Below are 20,221 nucleotides of genomic sequence, written 5' to 3' on the forward strand. Positions count from 1 at the left end.
CAGGAAAAGAATCTATTCTCCACAGAACTCCTTGCCATTACGGAAGTGAGAAACTTGGAAATTCTGTAAGATGTTGCCAGTTCCTCAGAGTAATTCATTGGATCTAAACTGAAAATTACTCTGAACCCAAAAAATGAGCTAAAAGAAAAGGCTCTGAATGACCATTCCTATCAGAAGTGTAATAATAGATACAAAATATTACAAAAAAAATTAAAATTCTGAAAAGACAGCTCCCCATTTTCTCAAATGGATTCATTTTTGAACCGCTGTGAACATGCATAGCAATATTTTTCTTTCATTAGTCCTGTAGGAAGCTTGTGCTCATGCTCTAAGTCAGAATCAGAACTTTTCCATTTCTCAGTTTTTACCGTTTGCCTTATTTACATTTCACAGAATGGTTTGGGTTGGAAGAGGCCTTAAAGATAATCTCATTCCAACCCCCCTGTCACAGACAGACAGGGACACCTTCCACTCAAGTGGGTTGATGGGGTGGGGTTTCTCAGAGCCCCATCCAGCCTGGCCCTCAACACTTCCACGGATGGGGAATCTGCAGCTTCTCTGGGCAACCTGTGCCAGCGTCTCACCACTCTCACAGCAAAGAAATTTTTTCCTAATATCTAATCTAAACCTTCCCTCTTTCAGTTTAAGGCCATTCCCCCTCGTCCTATCACTACATGTCCTTGCGTAAAGTCCCTCTCCAGCTCTCCTGCAGACTCCATTTAAATGTGAATTTCTTTCAAACCACATTTGAGGCTGCTGATTGAAGTATTCTGCCCCTCTCTGGAAGCCTCACCAAGCCTGTGAAATGCAAAATCAGCTTACCCAGTGCTGCTGCTGTAGGCCTGCCCCAACACACAGTCTTCAGGAGGTGCTTCTGGGTTAAACCAAAAGTCAGCAAAGCATTTGCTTGACTCAGACTTCAGAGGTGCAGAGCGCTCAAACCCATAATCACTGAAAAACAACAATACCTAATGTGTTACTATCCCCTCTGCACTCTGCAATCCAGTTTGGGGTGAATGAGACTACATTTTTCAAAGTCAATATTTTTTTTTCAGTGTTATTCTACTAGATGAACATACAAGTTGATGAAGCCAATTCTGTTCTAATTTCAATGGAAGTTGTGTACACTTGGGGGAAAAACTGGTTGCAATTATTTTGTCAGTTCTGCAAAATGACCTCCGTTAGTGAAAAAGATTTTTTAAAGGTTTCCTTTGACACTCAGAGCAACCTCTTTTTTTTTTCTTTTTTTTTTTTTTATGTAGAAAGGGTTTGTTAGCCTTTAAAATTAATTCAATGGTCATTTTTCAAGTCTTGATCAACAGAGAAAAACATCAGGATTTTGTTGTCACGTGAAACAAATACTTAGACATGACAACATTTTTAAACAAATGCAAATGTAAACAAAACTTGTTATTTAATAACAGGTTGCCTATTTGCTTATACATGGCTATGTAAGAACAGGGGAAAAAAGGAGGAAAATAAACCCATCTCAAACTCTAAGTAAATATTTATTAGCAATGAGTCCCAAGGCCCACAGACAGACTCACCATAAGAAATCAGTGTTCACACATTCACAAACTTTGGATGTGAGAGCCGATGTGAAACTTTTCCCTTTAATGCACCATGATGAAATCTTCCTCCTTCGAAAGCTTCTCTGCTGGCCCATGATGCAACGATCCCCCTGAATATCAAAGCATTGGACTTACTGCAACAGAACCTCCAGCACAAAGACCTTGTGCTGTCCTGAGAAAGCCTGGTCTTCCTGCCAAGACTATAAACTTTATCAACCCTCTGATCCTCAGATATATAGACATAGAAAGCCCTTATATCCACTGCTGTCCACTAACAGGTTATTACAGAGTTGCAATACAGCTACATTTCCAGGACACAAATCTGAAGATGCACATGAAAATGCAAGTGCAATTTATGTTCCGTGGGTGCCCAACCTGGGTACAAAGCTCTGAATGGCCATTTAAAAATTTAATCTGGCCCCAGATAGCTGAATTTCTCTAAATCATCATATTTCATGTTGGCTGTCCCCCTGAAGCACCAACCATGAGGACACAGAATGAACTCTCTCCATACACACCTCACTGGTAACTGGGCAGCTGCAAGTACTCTGTCAAAGTCACTTTAGTAGTTTCTAATTTCTGAAAGATATTTCAACGCCAATATCCCAAGATAGTGTTACTTTTTAGGCTCAGATCTGCAAAACATTCTTTGTACACACACAGAAGTCCCAAACAAGAGGTGTAAAATTAGGCATGAGAACTAGCAAATGAGAGCTGGAGTAACACTGAGTAGTACACAAAAAATAAACCAACCCTGGTGGAAGAAGTAGAACATAATAATCAGAATGATTATTAATAAATATGATGTATTCCATTTAATTAAAAAACCTACCTCATATTCGTCTCTTTAATCGGTATATTGTACAGAGAGTATTGCTTCTGAAAAGTGGATTTGGCCAGAGCATCAAGATTAGCACAGCCTTAGTGCATTACTGCAGAAAGGTTATTGCCCAAAACAACTGGACTCCATTATCTGATTGGTCTACTGAGATTCTAAATTACTTCTGCAATGGACTTTACTTATAGCAATTTAAATACGAGTATGGTATGTGGTCAGGAAGTTGGCAGAACACGACTGCATGTTGAAATTGTTTCAATCAATATTCCACACTTCAGTTTATGGAACATGCTTCCCAATCCAGCAGGACCACCTATTATTATGGCAGCCCCCCAGATACACTTCTGGGACACAGATCACAGAACCAAAGGGAACACAAAATCCTCTCCCACTTTAAACTCTTGTGAAATCAGTAAAAGGAATCTAAGCTGGGGATATAGCATTCAAATTCAAATTGGAAACATTTTCTCAGCACACAACTCTACATCAATCTGAAAGCTATGGGAAAGTTTTGTCAGTTAACATAAAACCATGAATACCTGTAGATTGGTGAGCTCCCAAGACTCATAGTCTTCATCAGTGCACTCCCTGGGGAAGGATGGTCTGAAGTCCACCTTCACCAGTTCCCAGTCTGAACGGTAGCTGATATGTCCAAAGACACTGAGCAAAAGATCAAAAGTAAACTCTTACTGTAAAGAAATACCATACAGCTGAGATTCAAAATTTCAGTCCTATTCTTCCCTATTCACAGTCAGAATTCTCTGCTAAAAGGTCCCAGGTTAATTTTTCTTCCACTTTTATTCCTCTTCTTTGTACAATGAGTCTAGTTAGGAAACATTTGTCAATTGTATGAAACTTTACAATGAAGAGATATAACTCCTATATTAAAGTTTGGGGTTTTTTTGTTTTTATTTCCTAGCAAACTATCCGGAAACTTTATAGGAAATAATATTGTCTAATTTGGAATCAAAAATTTTTGTCTATTATCTTGCTATGGGAAACAGACAAAGTTCTCAGATTGCGACAGGAAGCTCAGATCAGGGAGCAGAATCCTGGATCACAAGAGTCAGTTTCCAGCTCTGTCACTCATTCCTTATGATTTGCAATTTCTTCTTTTTTTGTTGTTGTTGCAGGATTTTGTGTTAATTTCTTCACATGCCAGTGTGCTATTGTTAAACTGACAGAATTATCATGATACTGTATTTTTTTTCACATTGTCCTGGAGAACTGAGTCTCTTCTTCATTTCAGATAGTTCAACGTATAACAAAAAACCAGTCACAAAATGTACAATTTTTGTGGGGGGGGGAAAAAAAAAAAGAAAAAAGAAAAGGAAATCTCATTGCTTTAAAAACCAAGCTGCACTTTCAAAGAAGCCAACATTTTCTAAGTCAGAATCTTTATTTCCAAAACAAAATGGGTAAGTATGACATCCAGCAACAAATTAGAAAGGATAAAGACTCTATTTGGGCAAAAGTAAAATGTACTTGTGGTTTGTATCAGGCTTATGTGACTTACTTGCCAAAGAATTTAAGGTTAATTCTGAAGCCAACAATTTCTGTGCAGTTCGTACTGCACAAAGTTCATATTCCAAGCTTTAGTATCATTCTCCAAAGTAATTAATTCCTTTTGTTTTGCCCTCAGTTTTGTCCAAATCCAGACACAGCAGGAATGGTACAGTTTTACTAAAATCATTCTGCAGTGGCCAGTCATTTCTCTTGTCCTGAATACCAGGTTCAGATTGGAACTGGGGTAGACCAGAAGTGGTTCATTCTCTACAGCACAGAAGCAATACACGAAGCATGTTCCCTGGTAAGTGGCTTTCAGCTCTGACATCTACCAAAAAGGCTGAAAAATAGGTCACAGAGACTAGAGATGCACAGTGATTTCCCCCCTTCCTTTCTGGTATCTTTGCTTCTCCTCCACAGCAGAGACATGTAGATATCAATAGGTGATTGCCCACACTGCTCGCTCTATAATGACCGGACAACCCATGCCCACAGGAAACCACACCACCACCAGTGCAGTTAATTAAACACAAACATATGCAAGTAGCTCGTATGTCTTACTCTTTTTTAGTAAAGCTCTGAGATTAAAGGACTTGGATCATCTAATTCCGTTCTTTCTAAACGTACCTATGGCTCAGAAGTAGAAGCAACACACACAAACTAAAATATGTGGCTCAGTCCACTGACTGTATGTGCACATAGGTGTGTGGTCCCATTTCCCATTGAGCCTAAGGGTTTGGTTCCATTTCCTGGTTCAGCTGGATCCTGAGAGCCGCTGTCACCATATAATCTTATTCACTGGTAGTTACATACTCAATAAAGTGTCTACTTAGGTGGTCTCTTGCTTTTTCCACAATGCCTGTTTCTATATGACTGGGTTTGCTGACAGACATGAAGTGTCTTGTGCACGCAAAATACCTGTACCTCTTCTCTAAAATCTTTGTTTCTCCATACAAGTTACTAACAAAAGGCAGATTTCACCATGTGCTTATGCAACTACCTACCTCAGTGATTGCTGCTCCAGACATCACAAAGCTTCACAAATTTACGACATTTCTTTTATTAATTATTTGTAAAAAAATACATTCAAGTGCAAGTAGCCAAGTCCTGTTAAAGCTTTACACCTGCCTCAAGAAAATATTTTCTACAGAACAAATGAAATTTTCTCCATTCTTGTAAGCTATCTCAGGCAGATTAGTCAAGGAAAAAAGAAGAAAGGAGATGGTGTTATGAGTTCAAGGCGGAACAGAATAATGACATTCTCCTGAAAACATAATCTCTGAACTATTATTAATGATCTTTGAAACCTCATGAGGGTGATTCCAAATAACTATGGCAAGGGAAACATGTTGCCCAAATATGCACACACACCACACATTTATGTCTGTATATATAACCAGAGATACAAAACAGCAAAACAGAGCTCAGAGAGTTAGAGAATTAATTTTGATATCCACAGAGATACCAAACAAATTATTGAGCTATCCACTTCTAAGCACCTTGGAGATAATTAAAATGATAACAAACAGCTACTACAGATTTATCAAAACCAAATCATGTCAAACTAATGTAATTTTCTCCTTTTACAGGGTAACTGGTTTTGTGGATAAAGGAAAGGAAAAAAATGTAGCTTATTTTGACCTTTGTTAAAACTGTTACACATTTCTAGCTGACATTGTCTCAATGAAAAAAGAAAATATCAGTGCAGATAAAATCATTGTGAAGATGAATAGAAATAAATATTGATATAGAAGAATCCATTTTCAAAAGGTAGTTATCAAATAAAGAACATTTTGAGATATGTATCACAAAGATATGATGGGCCCACAGTCAATATATTCATTAACACTTGTGGTCAAATAAGAAAGACAAAAAGTTTTGCAGGTAACACATAGGGAAGGGAGTGGACATTGACTGATGGAAGCAATGCTCAGAAATCAATATGACGAAATGCTCCAAAAGCAAGTTCAGAAAGTACTCCTTGGGAAAAAAGAAACCCAAACCCACATCAAAGGTGGAAACCAAAATGGAAAATAACTTTCAAATATCAAATAAAAGACTTGGGTAATTCTGTGGAATTAAAACAAGAATGCACCGTTGCTGCAAATAAGAAAGACTAATTCTGTTTTATTCAGAACTCAAAAACAGAAGACATGGAGGTAATTATTTTGATAAACTTGGCACTAGTGAAGCCTCTGGAAGAATATTGTGTCTAATTTTAGATTTTATATGCATATTTACAGATCCACTAAAAATGAATTTGAAGAGGGGCAAAATGACTCATAAGCTGCTTAGAAAATGTAACCAATGAAGAATGATTGAAAGAATTGGGTTTTTCACTGGAATAGATAAAGCTGAGAAGTACAACAAAATGTTTGCAGAGCCCTGTTATAGACTAAAGAGCTGTCTTCAAAGAGACCTGGAGGAAGGGCAAGAAAGATGAAGGACTAGGATAAACTTAAAAGATGCAGCCATATTATTCTTTAATTCCTTCTCCTCAGTACTGGTGAGTTCACATGTGAAGTACTGGGTCCAGTTCTGGGCTCCCAAGTACAAGAGAGAGATGGAATGACTGGAGGGAGTCCAACGAAAGGCTGTGAAGGTGATGAAGGCGGGTGAAGCAGCTTCTGTAAGTGGAGAGGTTGAGAGCAGTGGGACTGTTCAGCCAGAGAAGAGAAGGCTCAGGGGAAACTCTCAAAGTCTATAAATACCTGGAGGGAAGGTACAAAGAAGATTCTTTGCAAGGATTGGAGTGGTCTTCAGTGGTGCCCAGTGACATGACCAGAGGCAACAGACTCTAAATGAAACACAGGAAGATTTCTCTGAATATCACGAATCAACATTTCTGCTAAGAGGGTGCACTGTTACAGGTGGCCAGAGGGGTTGTGAGTCTCCACCCTTGGAGATAATCAAAAGCCATCTGGGAATAGCTCTGTGTGGTTGGCTCTGGGTGGGTCTGCATGAGCAAAGGGGTGGGACCAGGTTATGTCCAGAGTCCCTTCTCACCTCAATGATTTTATGATTCTAGAATTCTGTAGAAGTAATGATTCAAGGTGTTGAACTTGTTTATTCTGCCACGTTAGAGTGAGAAATTAGAAAATATCAGGATTACAGGTAGAGATTAGAAAAATATTGCCCAGTTCCACACCCTATAATGATAGAAAAACTGTAGAAATTATTCTGGAAATTATGAAAAATCTACTAGGATAATATGGCAGCTATGTACAAACCATATGTGCAAACAGCAAAGTCACTGTTTCAGGTGGTGAACTGTAACATTCTCTTCTGTGGATTTTTAGCAGAAGACTGGAATAACATTTCTGCATGTTGGTCCAGCCTTTTGGGGAAAAAAAAAAAAAAAAAAAAGAAACTAACAAAACTCCTTTAAAAGTCATTTCCATTATGGCTGTTCTGATTCTACAGACTGAAGACCACGCTCTCACAGAGCACAGTAATGACACTAGCGCTCCCAACATTCTCTGGGTTAAATAAAATTCCAAAGTTTTAAGAAAGTGTCCCAGTACAGTCACAAACTCCACTAAAAATGCAGACATACAGTTTTGTAGTTCCTAGGGTAAATTTTCCAAGGAATGCAGCATTTTACGTGCATCTACTTTAGCATACTGTTTGGAAAAAAAAGCCTAAATGATTATTAATGCTGTTTCTGCAGTAGCACGTTTTGCAGACAATTCACATGAACACATTTAAATGTACTGCTAAAGATCACTAGCATAAAAAAGTATTTTTTCAAAGCAACAAAGGAATGTATTAAGTAGGATTCAATGGATTAGACAAAAATATGAGCTACAATAAAGCAATACATAACAGCAATCACAATATAATTGCTCAGGTGCAAAATATATAATATATAGGATGAATAAAATCATGAAAAAAACTGTAATGATGCCACAAGTGTAACTGATTACTAGAAGTTATATATCAAGATGATAGCAATTCATAAGCTACTAAAACCTTCCTCTTGATTAACTATATTTCATTAGAAAGCCATCAAATCAATTCTGTTGAAACTATAAAAGATGATGCTGTGATAAATAATTTTTAGAAGAAATTCCAATTACCTTGGAAATTAATTTACTTTTATTTGCAAGAATTTAGGATCCATAATTTTAACTTCAGTGTTTCAGTTGCCATAACAACTTTGTACATTTGTTCCTAGTTCATTTATGGGCGCATAATTTTTTAATTTGATTGCATCATTTGATAGATAAGACAGTTTAATGCAGTTTTTGAGCTAACTCATTTAAACTATTTGCTGGGGGATTGCTGGTTATTCCTGTTCCTGGTAAAGTTCATAATCAGGCAGAGTTAATTTAACAGAAATTATATGCAATGATAATCTTTTCCAGTAAATTCTGTTCAATAGACAAGACCTATTCAATACAGACTCCTTGTTCAGTTGAGCAGCAGTAGCTGTGTCATCGCCTGTCTGTGTGTTTTGCTTTACTCATGAATATCTGAAAACACCCAAAGACCGTAGAGTGGTGGGAGTGATCCTGCAGTATTTTCTCACCAACGTCACAAAGGTCACATGGGGAATTTATTCAGATGTTTAATGTAGCAACTTAAAACTGTGCAAGTTTTGCAGTTGTACTGAGGACTGGTGATGACAATTGGGTGATGCAGTTACTTTAGCTGGAAATCAGAATCCTCTTTCATTCTAGATTCACTGCCTTAATCTTCCAAGTTCTGCACTGGCTTTTGCTCTCCTCTATATGAGTTTGCCATCAACTGTGGTGTTCAAAACAGGACACTGTAGCACAGTGTCTGCACAGTGCTGAACTGCCCTGTTGGCACACTCTGCTTACTTCATACGCAGCTTGGGGGTGGAGCAGGGCCTCTAGGTTTTTTGAAAGAGACTTCAAAAGTGTAGAGCTACTAACAGAAAAACCTAGGATTTGAATCCAGGTCAGTTGAGAGCCCCACATACAGGTGACTTGAGCAATCTCAAGGGCTCTCTCTTGGATAACATGCCCAAATTCCTCTGGACAGCACCTAAGCAAAGCTGTCCAAGCAGGTACCCAAAATTCTCAGTAGCTAGTAGTAAACCTCAGTAGCTAACAGTGATCAAGCTGGTTAAGGAAACCACACCACCAGAGCTGCTAGTTACTTATTTTAACAATTATTTCTCTCTCCTTTTAAATGGAAGCAGCCACAGAGCTTTGTCAAAAAATTATATTTATACTTTGTTCCACATATGAGGTCTCCTTTCCAGTGGTAAATCATATTACAAGGAAATAGAATGAACAGTGAACTTACTGTAGTGTCAAAATATTTTTTAACTCTCAGACCTCTCTGCTAATTTTTATAACACAATTGCAATTTCAGATTAAATATTTAATCTACCTTACAGTTCACTAGATATCAAAGGCCATTTACATTAAAACCCCATCATCTCTCTGAGTTATCTTCTACATAAAAGAATTAGTTAGAAGTTTCTTGTCAATTTATGGTGAGTTCAAAGAGTTGAGTCCTTTGCTTCACATAGACCTTTACTACAAATGATGACAATATCCCTGAAAAATCAAATAAATGTGACAATCTTCTTTTTGTTCTGCCTGTTGTAGTTCATATTATTACAGTGTCTTTGAAGATACAGCAAGACATGCCAAAATCTGTGCATAAATTGAAAAGCTGAGGAGTAAAGTGATGAGATAGTGGCATGGAAGGATGTACTTTAGTGTAGCCACTGCCAATGGGTACTGCTCTCTTTAACTCACAGGAATAACATTATTAATTAAAGAATTTCCAAGGGGATATGGGTTGGCAGAGACAGATAGCCATGAGTATGTACTACAGCGATATTTAAAGCCTACTATTTTCAGAAGAGAAAATGACAAGTGAATCTTTATTAGATAAGCTTTCCTTCCAACAGTTGTCTTTGCTTCCATTACACCACTGTAAAATCAACAAAAACCTAGATAAGTCAAAGGGTTCCTTCTGGTAAAATGGATGAAAGTAATGTGAGATTCAAGCTGCAGTCTGTTACACATCAAGATTATAATTCAGCATATTTTTCTAATTCTCCAAAAGAACATAACAGAGGTCACATTTCAGTGGCCTTCCGAAATTGCAACTACAGAAATGATGAATGCTTCCATGTGCAAAAGTAGACACCTGCCTATGTAAAGCAACTGCACATAAAAAATGCTTGTGTATACAGGAGATCATGTGCAAATATGCTGAGACATTTATGATTTAAATGCCTTAAACTACAAACACATGCATATACTTAATGCACTAAAGAGAAGAGTAGGGTTTCTTGGTTAGACTGGGTTTTTTGGGTTTGAGTTGGGGGGGTTTTATTGCCTGCCAAAGTGAAAAATGAAGGGAGGAAACAATTTAGTTGAAATTGAACCAAAATATGTTTTTTCATTGTTTCCTGCTCCCATAAGCTAATAATTGCCATTCATTCATTCATTAATGCCAAAACATCTTGGTTTTAGCTCTTTTGGGGAAAAAAGAACAGAAATGAATGCTTAGGTTCTGAGAAGTGCTAGGGAGGAGTAGAATGAGGGTGTTTCCACTTCATCTAGGAGTTCAGTGGCTCCATTATAGTTGTGAATTACATCCAACATTTTTTCTCATCTATTTGATAAATTCCTGTCCAAGGAAAACATTTTAACACATATGCTGTTTGGAAAACATTGCAGATCTACTGCCTAGCCTAATGACTTATACAGAAGTAAATACAAGGTGGACAGGGAACAAAATTGTTTCAAGAGAAACATATGATACTGTAGAGGACAGCTTTTAAATCATTCAACTCTCTGTCTTCATCTTTGTTAAAGATCAAATTAATCTGGGATACTTGCAAAATTTAATAATTCTTTAGTTAATAATCTCTTTCCTACGCATATATTTAAAAAGCAAGTCTTGTCCCAATTAGAAATTCTTCATTCAGACTTCACCTAGCAGAGCTATGGGTAATAGTCTACAGTCATCTAAATTGTTGTTCCTTCATTCTGAGGGCAAAATACAGTTCAAGGTCCCAGCCAAAAGTAAATAAATTGTTTAAAAAATTTAGTTGTTGGCTAAGTCTGTAATGGTTATTTATTTGAAATAGAAACTTAAATGGAAGCATAGGTAGAGGACCAAAGTTTCAGACAATAGATCTGTGACAAGAGCTCAAAATTACACAGAGTCTATTCTGAATGAAAAAGTCATATCACCATTTTTCTGTCCTCTCCTCCTGTAAATAGGGACAAGGTGATAACAGATTCTTACAGAACATGAATTCCTAACCTTTCAGTTCCTCTTATTCAAATATATTAACAGATCTGTCCTAAAAATGTATTAAATAAGGGTTTTAAAGTGACACTGAAACCATCCTATTCCTGTGTTTCTGACTACAACATGAAACTCGAAGGAAAGAAATGAAAAAAAAAACAAACCTTACCCACTAAACTTCTTTTGAGCAGAGGGAGAGACTGGGGCAGTACCAGCTTATGACTCCAAGGTCACAAGTTAGTGGTGACACTGCAATGCTTTGACTTGCTCTGCTAAAATCTGTGTCCACAGACATGACAGCAAAAGCATTAGACTTGCTACTAAACATATATCTGTACATTTGTATTAGCTGATATCCAGATTAGATTGGAACAGAAGAAGCAGTTTGCTTTTCCAATGCTTTTTTCACCACGTTTCCTCTATCTACTCTCAGATATGTTCCTTCTCATGCTGGGAGCAGAACAACCATTTCATAACTGAGCAATGATTCTCATACAAGACATTACCTAGCTGAAAAGAAAACCTAAAATTTGCCTTCGTAAATCAGCTATTCTCCTACATAATGAGGCTTTATCTACCTTTTATCTACCTTTTGTAAGTGCTGCAGTATGAGAAAGTCAGTAGAGAATACCAAACACAGAGTAGTACCTCCACCTAATAAGATACTCAAAGAGAACAGGAAAAGGAGTGTGCTGCCATGTGTGACAATAAGCTCCACAAAATACATATAATGCTGACTGCTATTGATGTTCTTAAAGGTGAGGCTGACATTCCTAGCAGAATCAACAGTTACAAAAATCCAGACGGCTCGGCCTAATATCTAACACCTGTTAATATTCACCTGGTTTTGAGCAAGTTTAAATTAGACTATCTTCCTGTTTCCATGATAACCCAGGAACCCAAAAGGAACAAAGAAATGGGCATTCAAGAACACTAAAACATGTATGCAGGAATTCTGCAGTTCAGAGAAGTCATGAAGTTCCCAGTAACATCCAAAGTTGCAATTCTATGAGACAGTACAAAAAAATAACCCTCTGGAAAAAATACAATTACCCACAAGGAAGATTTTGTTTCTACCTGACATAAGGAAAAGAACTTCTTTTATGTAACCTCTTATTGGCCTTTTAAAAGGGGCTATTGTCTGTGGTACCATGGTTATTGTGCCTACTGGATTTACACTGCAATCTAAAAAACCTGGTTTGGGAAACACTCCCTGAAGCTGAGATGTGATTTAGAAGCAATTTCAACAGGTTTGAAACCTTCATTACATTAACTATTTCCTCTGGAGAGGAACATCAGTATTTCAGACACACAGAATTTCTTCCTTTTGCACTGAGTTAGGCAATTGCTCAATCCAGTATTAGCAAGTAATTTTCCCAACTAAAAATATTGTTCTGTATAACACCAGGTTGCAGTAACTTTTGTTGCTACGAATTTAGAGCAAAATAAAACCTACTATTCCATGCAGTATTTTGATGAAAATATATTAGTTGAGAAAATTTCTTAGCAAACCTCACTTATTCATTTAACAGTAAATACTGCATTTGAGCTCCTTAGTTAGAAGTTGATTTTTACACAGATCAAGTTCCTAAAATTTATGAATTCTTCATTGCTTATATTTCCTAAACTCCTAACTAGATCTCTTTAGAAATGGAAATCTAGATAGATTGAAAACTTCCTAATGTTTTTGAATACTTTACTTCTAAAACTCCTAAAAATCTTAACTAGGTCTTTTGCAGAGCACAATGGAATAAAATATATTTTCCTTAGCATTTGTATGTACACATCTTGAATACTTCAGAGGATTTCGATGAATGATTTAGATTAATGTTGACAGACAGATGACAATTGAGTTTTATGAAAACTTTTGACAAGTCAACATTCGGCTTCCCTCTCTCTTTTGGAGAAAACACAAAAGTTTGAAATGAAGACTTGAGGCAACCAGGTTCACATTTTCCCATTTCTTCAGTAAAGCTTACTAGACCACTTCGTTTTGGAATGGAAAACAGTCATGAGTGACATTCCTTAGGGGTCAGTATAGGGCCTAGTGCTGTTTAACACCTTTTCCAGAAGATGGACAGGGGGATCAAGTGCTTCCTCAGAAAATCTGCCAATGACACCAAAACTGTGTGGTGCAGTCAACACACTGGAGCGAAGAGATGTCATCCAGAGGGATCTTGAAGGCTTGAGAGGCGGGCCTGTGGGAACCTCATGAAGTTCAACAAGGCCGAGTGCAAGGTCATGCACCTGGTTTGGGCCAATCCCAAGCACAAATACAGGCTGGGTGGAAGAATGAGTTGAAAACAGCTCAGATGAGAAGGAGTGGGGGGTGTTGGTTGACAAGAAGCTCAACATGAGCCAGCAGTGTGTGCTCACAGCCCAGAAAGCCAAATTTGTCCTGGGCTGCATCCAAAGCACTGTGGGCAGCAGGGCAATGAAGGGAATTCTGCCACTCTGTCCACTCTCATGAGACCCCACCCATAGTGCTACACTCAGCTCTGGGGTCCCCAACACAGGAAGGATGTGGAGCTGTTGGACCACATGCAGACATACGCCGTCCCTGGAAGTGTTCAAGGCCAGGTGGAATGGGGCTTTGGGCAACTTGTTCTAGTAGCTGTCCCTTCCCATGAGAGGAAGGGTGGAACTAAATGGTCTCGAAGATCCCTTCCAACCCAACCCATTGTATGATTTCATGATTCTGTGATTTTGGATAAATTAGGACAGAACTGGAATTCAAATACAAACCAATTCAATTACAAGTCCGCTCAACATTCCAGACACCATGCTGGACAACGAGAAGTCTCTCACACATAAACTGACTTCAGTGGAACCAGGATTTTACCATAGCAGTCACTTTCAGTACTTGTAAAATATTCTTTGACTCTTTTGTGAGTTTATTCTAGGAACTTTAAATTAAATACTGTCTGTTCCTCAATTCTGCTCCACATTTTTTCAGTTATTACCTTCCCACTTCAGAATGATGCTATCTCTCCTAAATTATGCAGATTTTTACATTGCACTCTTTATTCAAAGTCTTTATTCAAGCACATTCCACACTGAAGGAAGAAAATCAAATTCCCGTACCAGTAAAAAATGTCAGACTAGGTCCTTGGCAATGGATTTGGGGATTCCTCAAGGTGAAAGACACTACTCATTTATTTTCATTACCATTTACAAGCTCACCTTACCACGTTCTACTTGGAAAAAAATTCTATCTAACAAAATAAAAAGATGGCATAGTTGATTTCCTTCTTTTTTTTTTTAGAGGGAATGTATATTTCTCAAAAGCAACAAATCACTGTAGATTAAGTCAAGCACAATAACTTAGTACAACAGTAAGTTTTCAGGAAATATGAACTAAGCCAGACAGAACCACAAAAGGTCTTGACATAAAGTCAGACAGAGTAACACTGGGCTGACAACATCACCCTGAAGGTAAAACACAGTCAAAAGCAGCGGGAGAGACAAGGAAGTTGATACAATGGCAACCATGAAACACAGACTGCAGGTTTATTCTTCTCATTGTCTTTAGAATCTGGCAGGAAGTTTGCATGTGTCTTCACGGCCAGTCTGTGCTATTAAATGTTTGATACCCTCCATGCTCAGTAAAACTAGCTAAAAAGTAAGATCCTACAAGCCTGGCATTAAACACTAGTCAGACTCTTGCTGTGCCTTTAGAAATATACAAGTCACATGATGCCTTTTATGTCAGTTTGGGCTCATGTACCAAACCTAGCTGCAGCTCTATATATATTTAGATAGATGATTTTAGAAAGGCATTATGCTTTACAAGAGCACTTTAGCCCATTCAGCCAGATAATTAAGCACATCTTCACAGAATCACTGTTTTTAATGATACTTAATAAGAGAAAAAACCCCAAGCCCAGAACATCCAGTCACTACACATCATTTTATCTGCCAGTAAGTACATTTTGAGATAGGCTTTTGATCCATCTACTTTTACTGAAATCAATGGAAATCCCTCATTCAGAGGCATAAGTGTCTCCATGTGGCATATATTATATCATAAATAAACCTGTATTTGAGAGAAGGGGAAGATGATGGGATAATATGTTCTCAGGTCACAGATGGAGTATAATGGAGGATAAATGGGGCAGTGGAAAAAGAGAGAAATAACCAACAGACCAAATTCGCCTTTGCACAGCGCAGCGCTATGGACTTGGCACAACACTTTGAAGTATGTTGGGTAGGATTTCTGTTTTGCTGAGGGTCCTTTACACACTTGGGTTATTAATTTATCTTTCCCTGGGGAAAATGCTACTGGTACATGTCAAAGACAGCTCTATTTGCAACTCGTGGGAGAAAAAGCTTGTCATGAGCACACTGAGCTCCAGTGTAAAAATGACAAACCGTTGCAATAGGAGCACACACAGAAACCTGTGTGCATTGCCCTGAGAGCATTCCCCTTTTCTGGCTGCATGCAGCACATGCCTTTCTTCCTGACTGGACAGGGGTTTCACACTCTCAGACACTTCTAGAATACTGGCATTTATCCTAGAGATGGAGGAAAATGTTCAGCTCAGATACAGATGTCCCAGATTCTTTTGGAAAAAGACAGACAAACAGGATAAACAATTCAGAGCTGCAGAATTTGGTAATTTTTAACTCTATTCACAGCATCTGCCTCTGTCATTGCACAGAATAAAAACAAATACTTGATAGCACAGTACTTGGTTACACCAAGTACTGCAGTGCTATTTACTAAGACAACACTATAGTTGTTTACACTGTGAAGACAATAGATGCTTAACAATTTTGATGTCAGACTAAAAATCTGTAAAATACCAAAAAAAACCAAAAGAAAACAAAAAAATCCCAAAAAAACCCAAAAAACCCCAAACCAAGAGGTAATAGTTTTTTTTTTTTTCCTGCATCTTTCAGATTTGTAAAGCAGTCCTTTTATCCCACTCTCCCCTGTGGTAACTTAACAAGATTTCTTTTGAACATAACACTTCTTTAAAATCTGAAATACTGCAGTTAGATGATTTCAAAGACAGGTTACATACCAGGAAGGTTCAGACACTAGTGTAAGTGTCTGTGTGACTGTGAGAAGCAAAAGCCACTGACTCAAGGACCATCTCAAACACGCACAGCTGAAAATCTATGCAAATGCATAAACAGAGAGAGCACTGAAAACAGAGGTGAAACCAAAACCTTACGTCATAACCAGTGTCTCATCTCCAGGTTCACTAAGTAGTCCATCTACGAAGACAGAAGTGCTGGTAAAATTATGTGTGCTCCAGGTCTGGCCTTCATCTATGCTGAACCTGTAAAAAAGCAGAAAACAACTATTTCATTTACAACTATTGGTATACAAAGCAGAATGCACTTTTAAAAAATCCCCTCATTAATAAATCTTAGGATTTTTGAGCACAAAATACAGTATGCCTAGACAGTGCATGATATTAATGTGATTTTCTCAGCAACTTATCCAGGGATTCACATCTTCATGATAAGGTGTAATAAATTTTCCACAATAATAGAATTCCTCAGGCCGATTAAAAATTGAGCTCTGTCAACAAACTATATTGCTATCTTGAAGATTCAAAAGCAAGTTAATTCACATTTCATTCTTTCTAGTAGTCTCTGAGCTATAGATCTGTTAAGCAGAGGCCAGTGAAACATGAGAGGCCAACTGCTAAAATGTGGGAGGTGGACTAACTCCAGGCACCAGTATGAGGATGGCCCTTCATGGCTGCTACCATCCCCATAAACATCTGCAAAATATACTGATGAATTAGCAAAACGTGCTTCTAAACGTATTTCAAATGTGCATCCAAAACTTGTAAGTCCAAGTCTCTTTTTTTCTGTACACTTCCTCCAGGTCTTTTGTAAAGTAAGTTAATGATGGCTTTTAGTCCAGACAACCAGGTACAGAGCCTAGTTCCTACTCATGTATATAACACAATTCTGCAAAAATGAGCCAATTCACAAGTGATAAAGATGTCTTACAGTTTTTTATGCTGAAGATTATAGTTCTGTGTGCCATCGCACAAGTTTACCATGTTCTGCTGCACCATCATGCAGTCTAAAACTTGATATTTTATAACAAAATGCATTGCAAAAAGCCTTTACTGCCAAACAGGCAGAGAAGGCCATTTTCTGCATTGTTACCATATGAGTGGATCTATGCACACTGCAGTTAATTTGTGCAGGAATATCTCAGATAAGCTGTGATTCTGGCACACCAAATTACATGGCACAAAAGCGCAAGTAAGTCCTTTGCCTGTTGGCTCCCAAACTCTACATTAAATTGCTCTTGCCAGAGAAACTCAGGGCTCTTCTCCAACTTCCCTATGGTCCTTGGAGAGAACAGAGACTTTACAGAATCAATGAACTCTCTTGACTGCACATCTAAGCCACATGTGCAGCACAGGCTGAGCATCGACACGTACTGCTGGTGTCAGCCAGTAGTAGATAACCAATTATGCTGAACACGGCTTCTACTGTAGAGTTCCAGAACAGTCTTTTAAGGAAAAAATGCCTATACTGATGCAAGAAAATGTTATTATGATTAATGCATGATGCCATGGTACCTTCAGCACCATGAAGTAATCTTAAAGTAAACATCCAACTGCATTTTGTTGACTCAATGAATGTTAAATTAAGCTGACTCCACCTGCGTTTCATACATGATCACATTGAAATGCTTATCTTAAACTCTGAACTCTGAAGCCTTGAATACAAAAAATCTCTACTCTAATTTGCTTTAGAATTACTTGAGTATTTTCAGAGGGATAGAGGTGTCTTTGATAGCCACAATAACTCCACCATGGTCCAAGTACAAGATGTGGTGCTCTTCTTCAAAGACCTACAAGTCAGACAAAGAAAGGCCAGCTAAGCAAATGTACAAAACAGCTGAAATAAAATGAACAAGCAAACAAGAATTAAGAGACTTATGTTTTATAATGTCCACATTTCAAACTCAAAAGGACATAAAAGTCAGGTTAACTCTTATATTTCTCCCAGCTGTATAAGAAAAGAAAGTTAAGCAGCTGAATCAGAAAATGTTCAGGTTCAAATCACAGTCAGATTAAACTGCCTGAAGTCATTTTAGCCCAAGCTTGTCTTTCTCATAGTATGCATTCTGCATTCCTTCCTGTTATATATCACCAACTGACCCAACACCTTACTTTGGTGTTTGCCATATTCTGTGCATCCTGCAGAATAAAATGCTTTGTAGTCTCATTCTAGGAAAAAAAGGAAAAATACTGCTATCTGTGACTTTTCCCCAGAACCTACAGAACACGAAATAATTGGTGAAAGCATGTTTTCCACTTTTCCAGTGTCAGTGAGTTTAAGTTCAAATATTATATGATGTCTCATGGAGGCCACTGTGAGTTTGGAACCAAGATACAAGCAATATTGATTTAATGGTATAAAGGATTAAAAACTTCATAAATTATTTTTACTCCTTTTCTAGAGGTTATCAGCAGTGCTGAAATAAAAGCACAGATAGGTATCTTTCCTGTTTTACATCTAAAATCTGTTTTACCACAGGATTTACTTATGTTATTAACCTGTGAAAGTTCATTTAACACAAGACCAAGTGATACATGAGAATTATAGACACTTAGCATTTATAGACAAACATGCAGTCTCCGGTATGCTTTGACAAAGCAAAGGTGAAAGCTGCAAAGGTTAGCTTTACTTTGCCTTGTAAAAGGAAAAAATACTGACAAAACTAATTTTTTTTTTTTTTTGGCAAGATTAAATGCTACATTTAGAGGAATTCTCAGCAAGACTGAACTAGAGCTGGGGTGAAAGTATGTTACAGCACACTCACAATTACTTCAAAAATAGCAAGCATTTAATTTGGTAAGATCTCAGTCTTCTTCTCATCTAGTAAGAACATATTTTATGGGAATCCTAGGACTTCAAGTGTCTGATCAGTTTTTCAGTGTTTCCAGTTTACAGGCAAAACCCTGATACGAGGCATTAATAGTCTGATCTACACATTCACCCAACTGTGTATTTCAGAAGAGAATTCCGTAAAGGACAGACATTAATTTTAGATGCACTTCAAAAGGATGAGATCAGCTGGAGTCAGATAAGCAAGCAGAGTTTTGATCCTCCTCTAAACCTTGTTTGAACTTCCCCTCAAACCAAAATGCAACAGTATGTGCTGGGACACCAAGTCTCCCAGAGCTTCACCACTGAAGATAAAGGAAGCTGATATCTGCACCACTTTGTGCAAATCAGCCTTTCCAAGAAAAGCACCATGGTTGGTCTTCACAAAACATTTTAATAATCCTGCTTTAGTACACTATAAAGCACAGAGGACACATTTCAGGCATATTAATGCTGTTGTTACATCATGCTCTTCTTGCACACACTTCAAGTTTTTTATAAACAAAATGTAAGAAAGCCTTATGAAAACAATTCTTCATCTTCAATACATTGAAAAGAATGAACAGTTTCATGCTTGTTTATCACAAAAGTAAATATTTATCTCTACTTTCTGGAAGAAAAACCAAGACAAACAGTTTGCAAAGGATCAAGGCAAAGGTGGTTCCAGTGTGAGAGATGAAGTTCAGACCTAAGAAGATAAGATATGTGAGTTCACAGCAGGCCACCAATTCTGATATACATCTCTCCACTAACTAAAGCAGGCAATAAATCTATTCTGATCCTTACTAGTAGCCAGCCACTAGAGAATAAGATTTTCAAAACCTATTTCTGTAATTTTGTGAGCACGTTTTGTGCTTTATAATCAAAATTACAGTTTCTATTCTATCCTCTTCCTACGTCTGTCCCAACAACTTCAGCAGCGATTTCAGGTCAGAATATCTGTTAGAAGAAATTGGTATAGCTCCACGAAATCAATGAGAGCATATTTAAGTGGTCCTAGAATAATATATGCCATACAATTTTACTTTGCAATACAGAAGTTGCAAAAAACCCCAAAAATTCCTGAGATTACTTCTTTATTTCATGAAGTGATATCCATTACTAAATTCAAATCTGGAACCAGAAGCTTTTTTACACAGAATGAGCCAGCTGGACCTTCTCAGGGTTGAGAGGCTGGAATTACATC

At 37.7% G+C, this 20,221-nt stretch overlaps 1 protein-coding gene across 1 annotated transcript in view; it reads right to left on the reverse strand.

Annotated features, from left to right (window-relative positions):
* SORCS2 (sortilin related VPS10 domain containing receptor 2) overlaps positions 1-20,221 on the reverse strand; it is a 229,772-nt gene that overhangs the window by 34,694 nt on the left and 174,857 nt on the right. The window contains exons 11-15 of the mRNA XM_066184899.1: positions 17,904-17,995; positions 16,344-16,451; positions 2,949-3,069; positions 1,548-1,681; positions 823-951 (exon numbers count right to left, since the gene is read on the reverse strand). Of these exons, the coding sequence (XP_066040996.1) occupies positions 823-951; positions 1,548-1,681; positions 2,949-3,069; positions 16,344-16,451; positions 17,904-17,995 (584 nt within the window). The remainder of the gene's footprint in view (positions 1-822; positions 952-1,547; positions 1,682-2,948; positions 3,070-16,343; positions 16,452-17,903; positions 17,996-20,221) is intronic.

Source organism: Chamaea fasciata, unplaced genomic scaffold (genome assembly GCF_029207755.1).
Source record: "Chamaea fasciata isolate MVZ Bird 193981 ecotype frontalis unplaced genomic scaffold, bChaFas1.0.hap1 SCAF_6, whole genome shotgun sequence".
Classification (NCBI taxonomy): domain Eukaryota; kingdom Metazoa; phylum Chordata; class Aves; order Passeriformes; family Sylviidae; genus Chamaea; species Chamaea fasciata.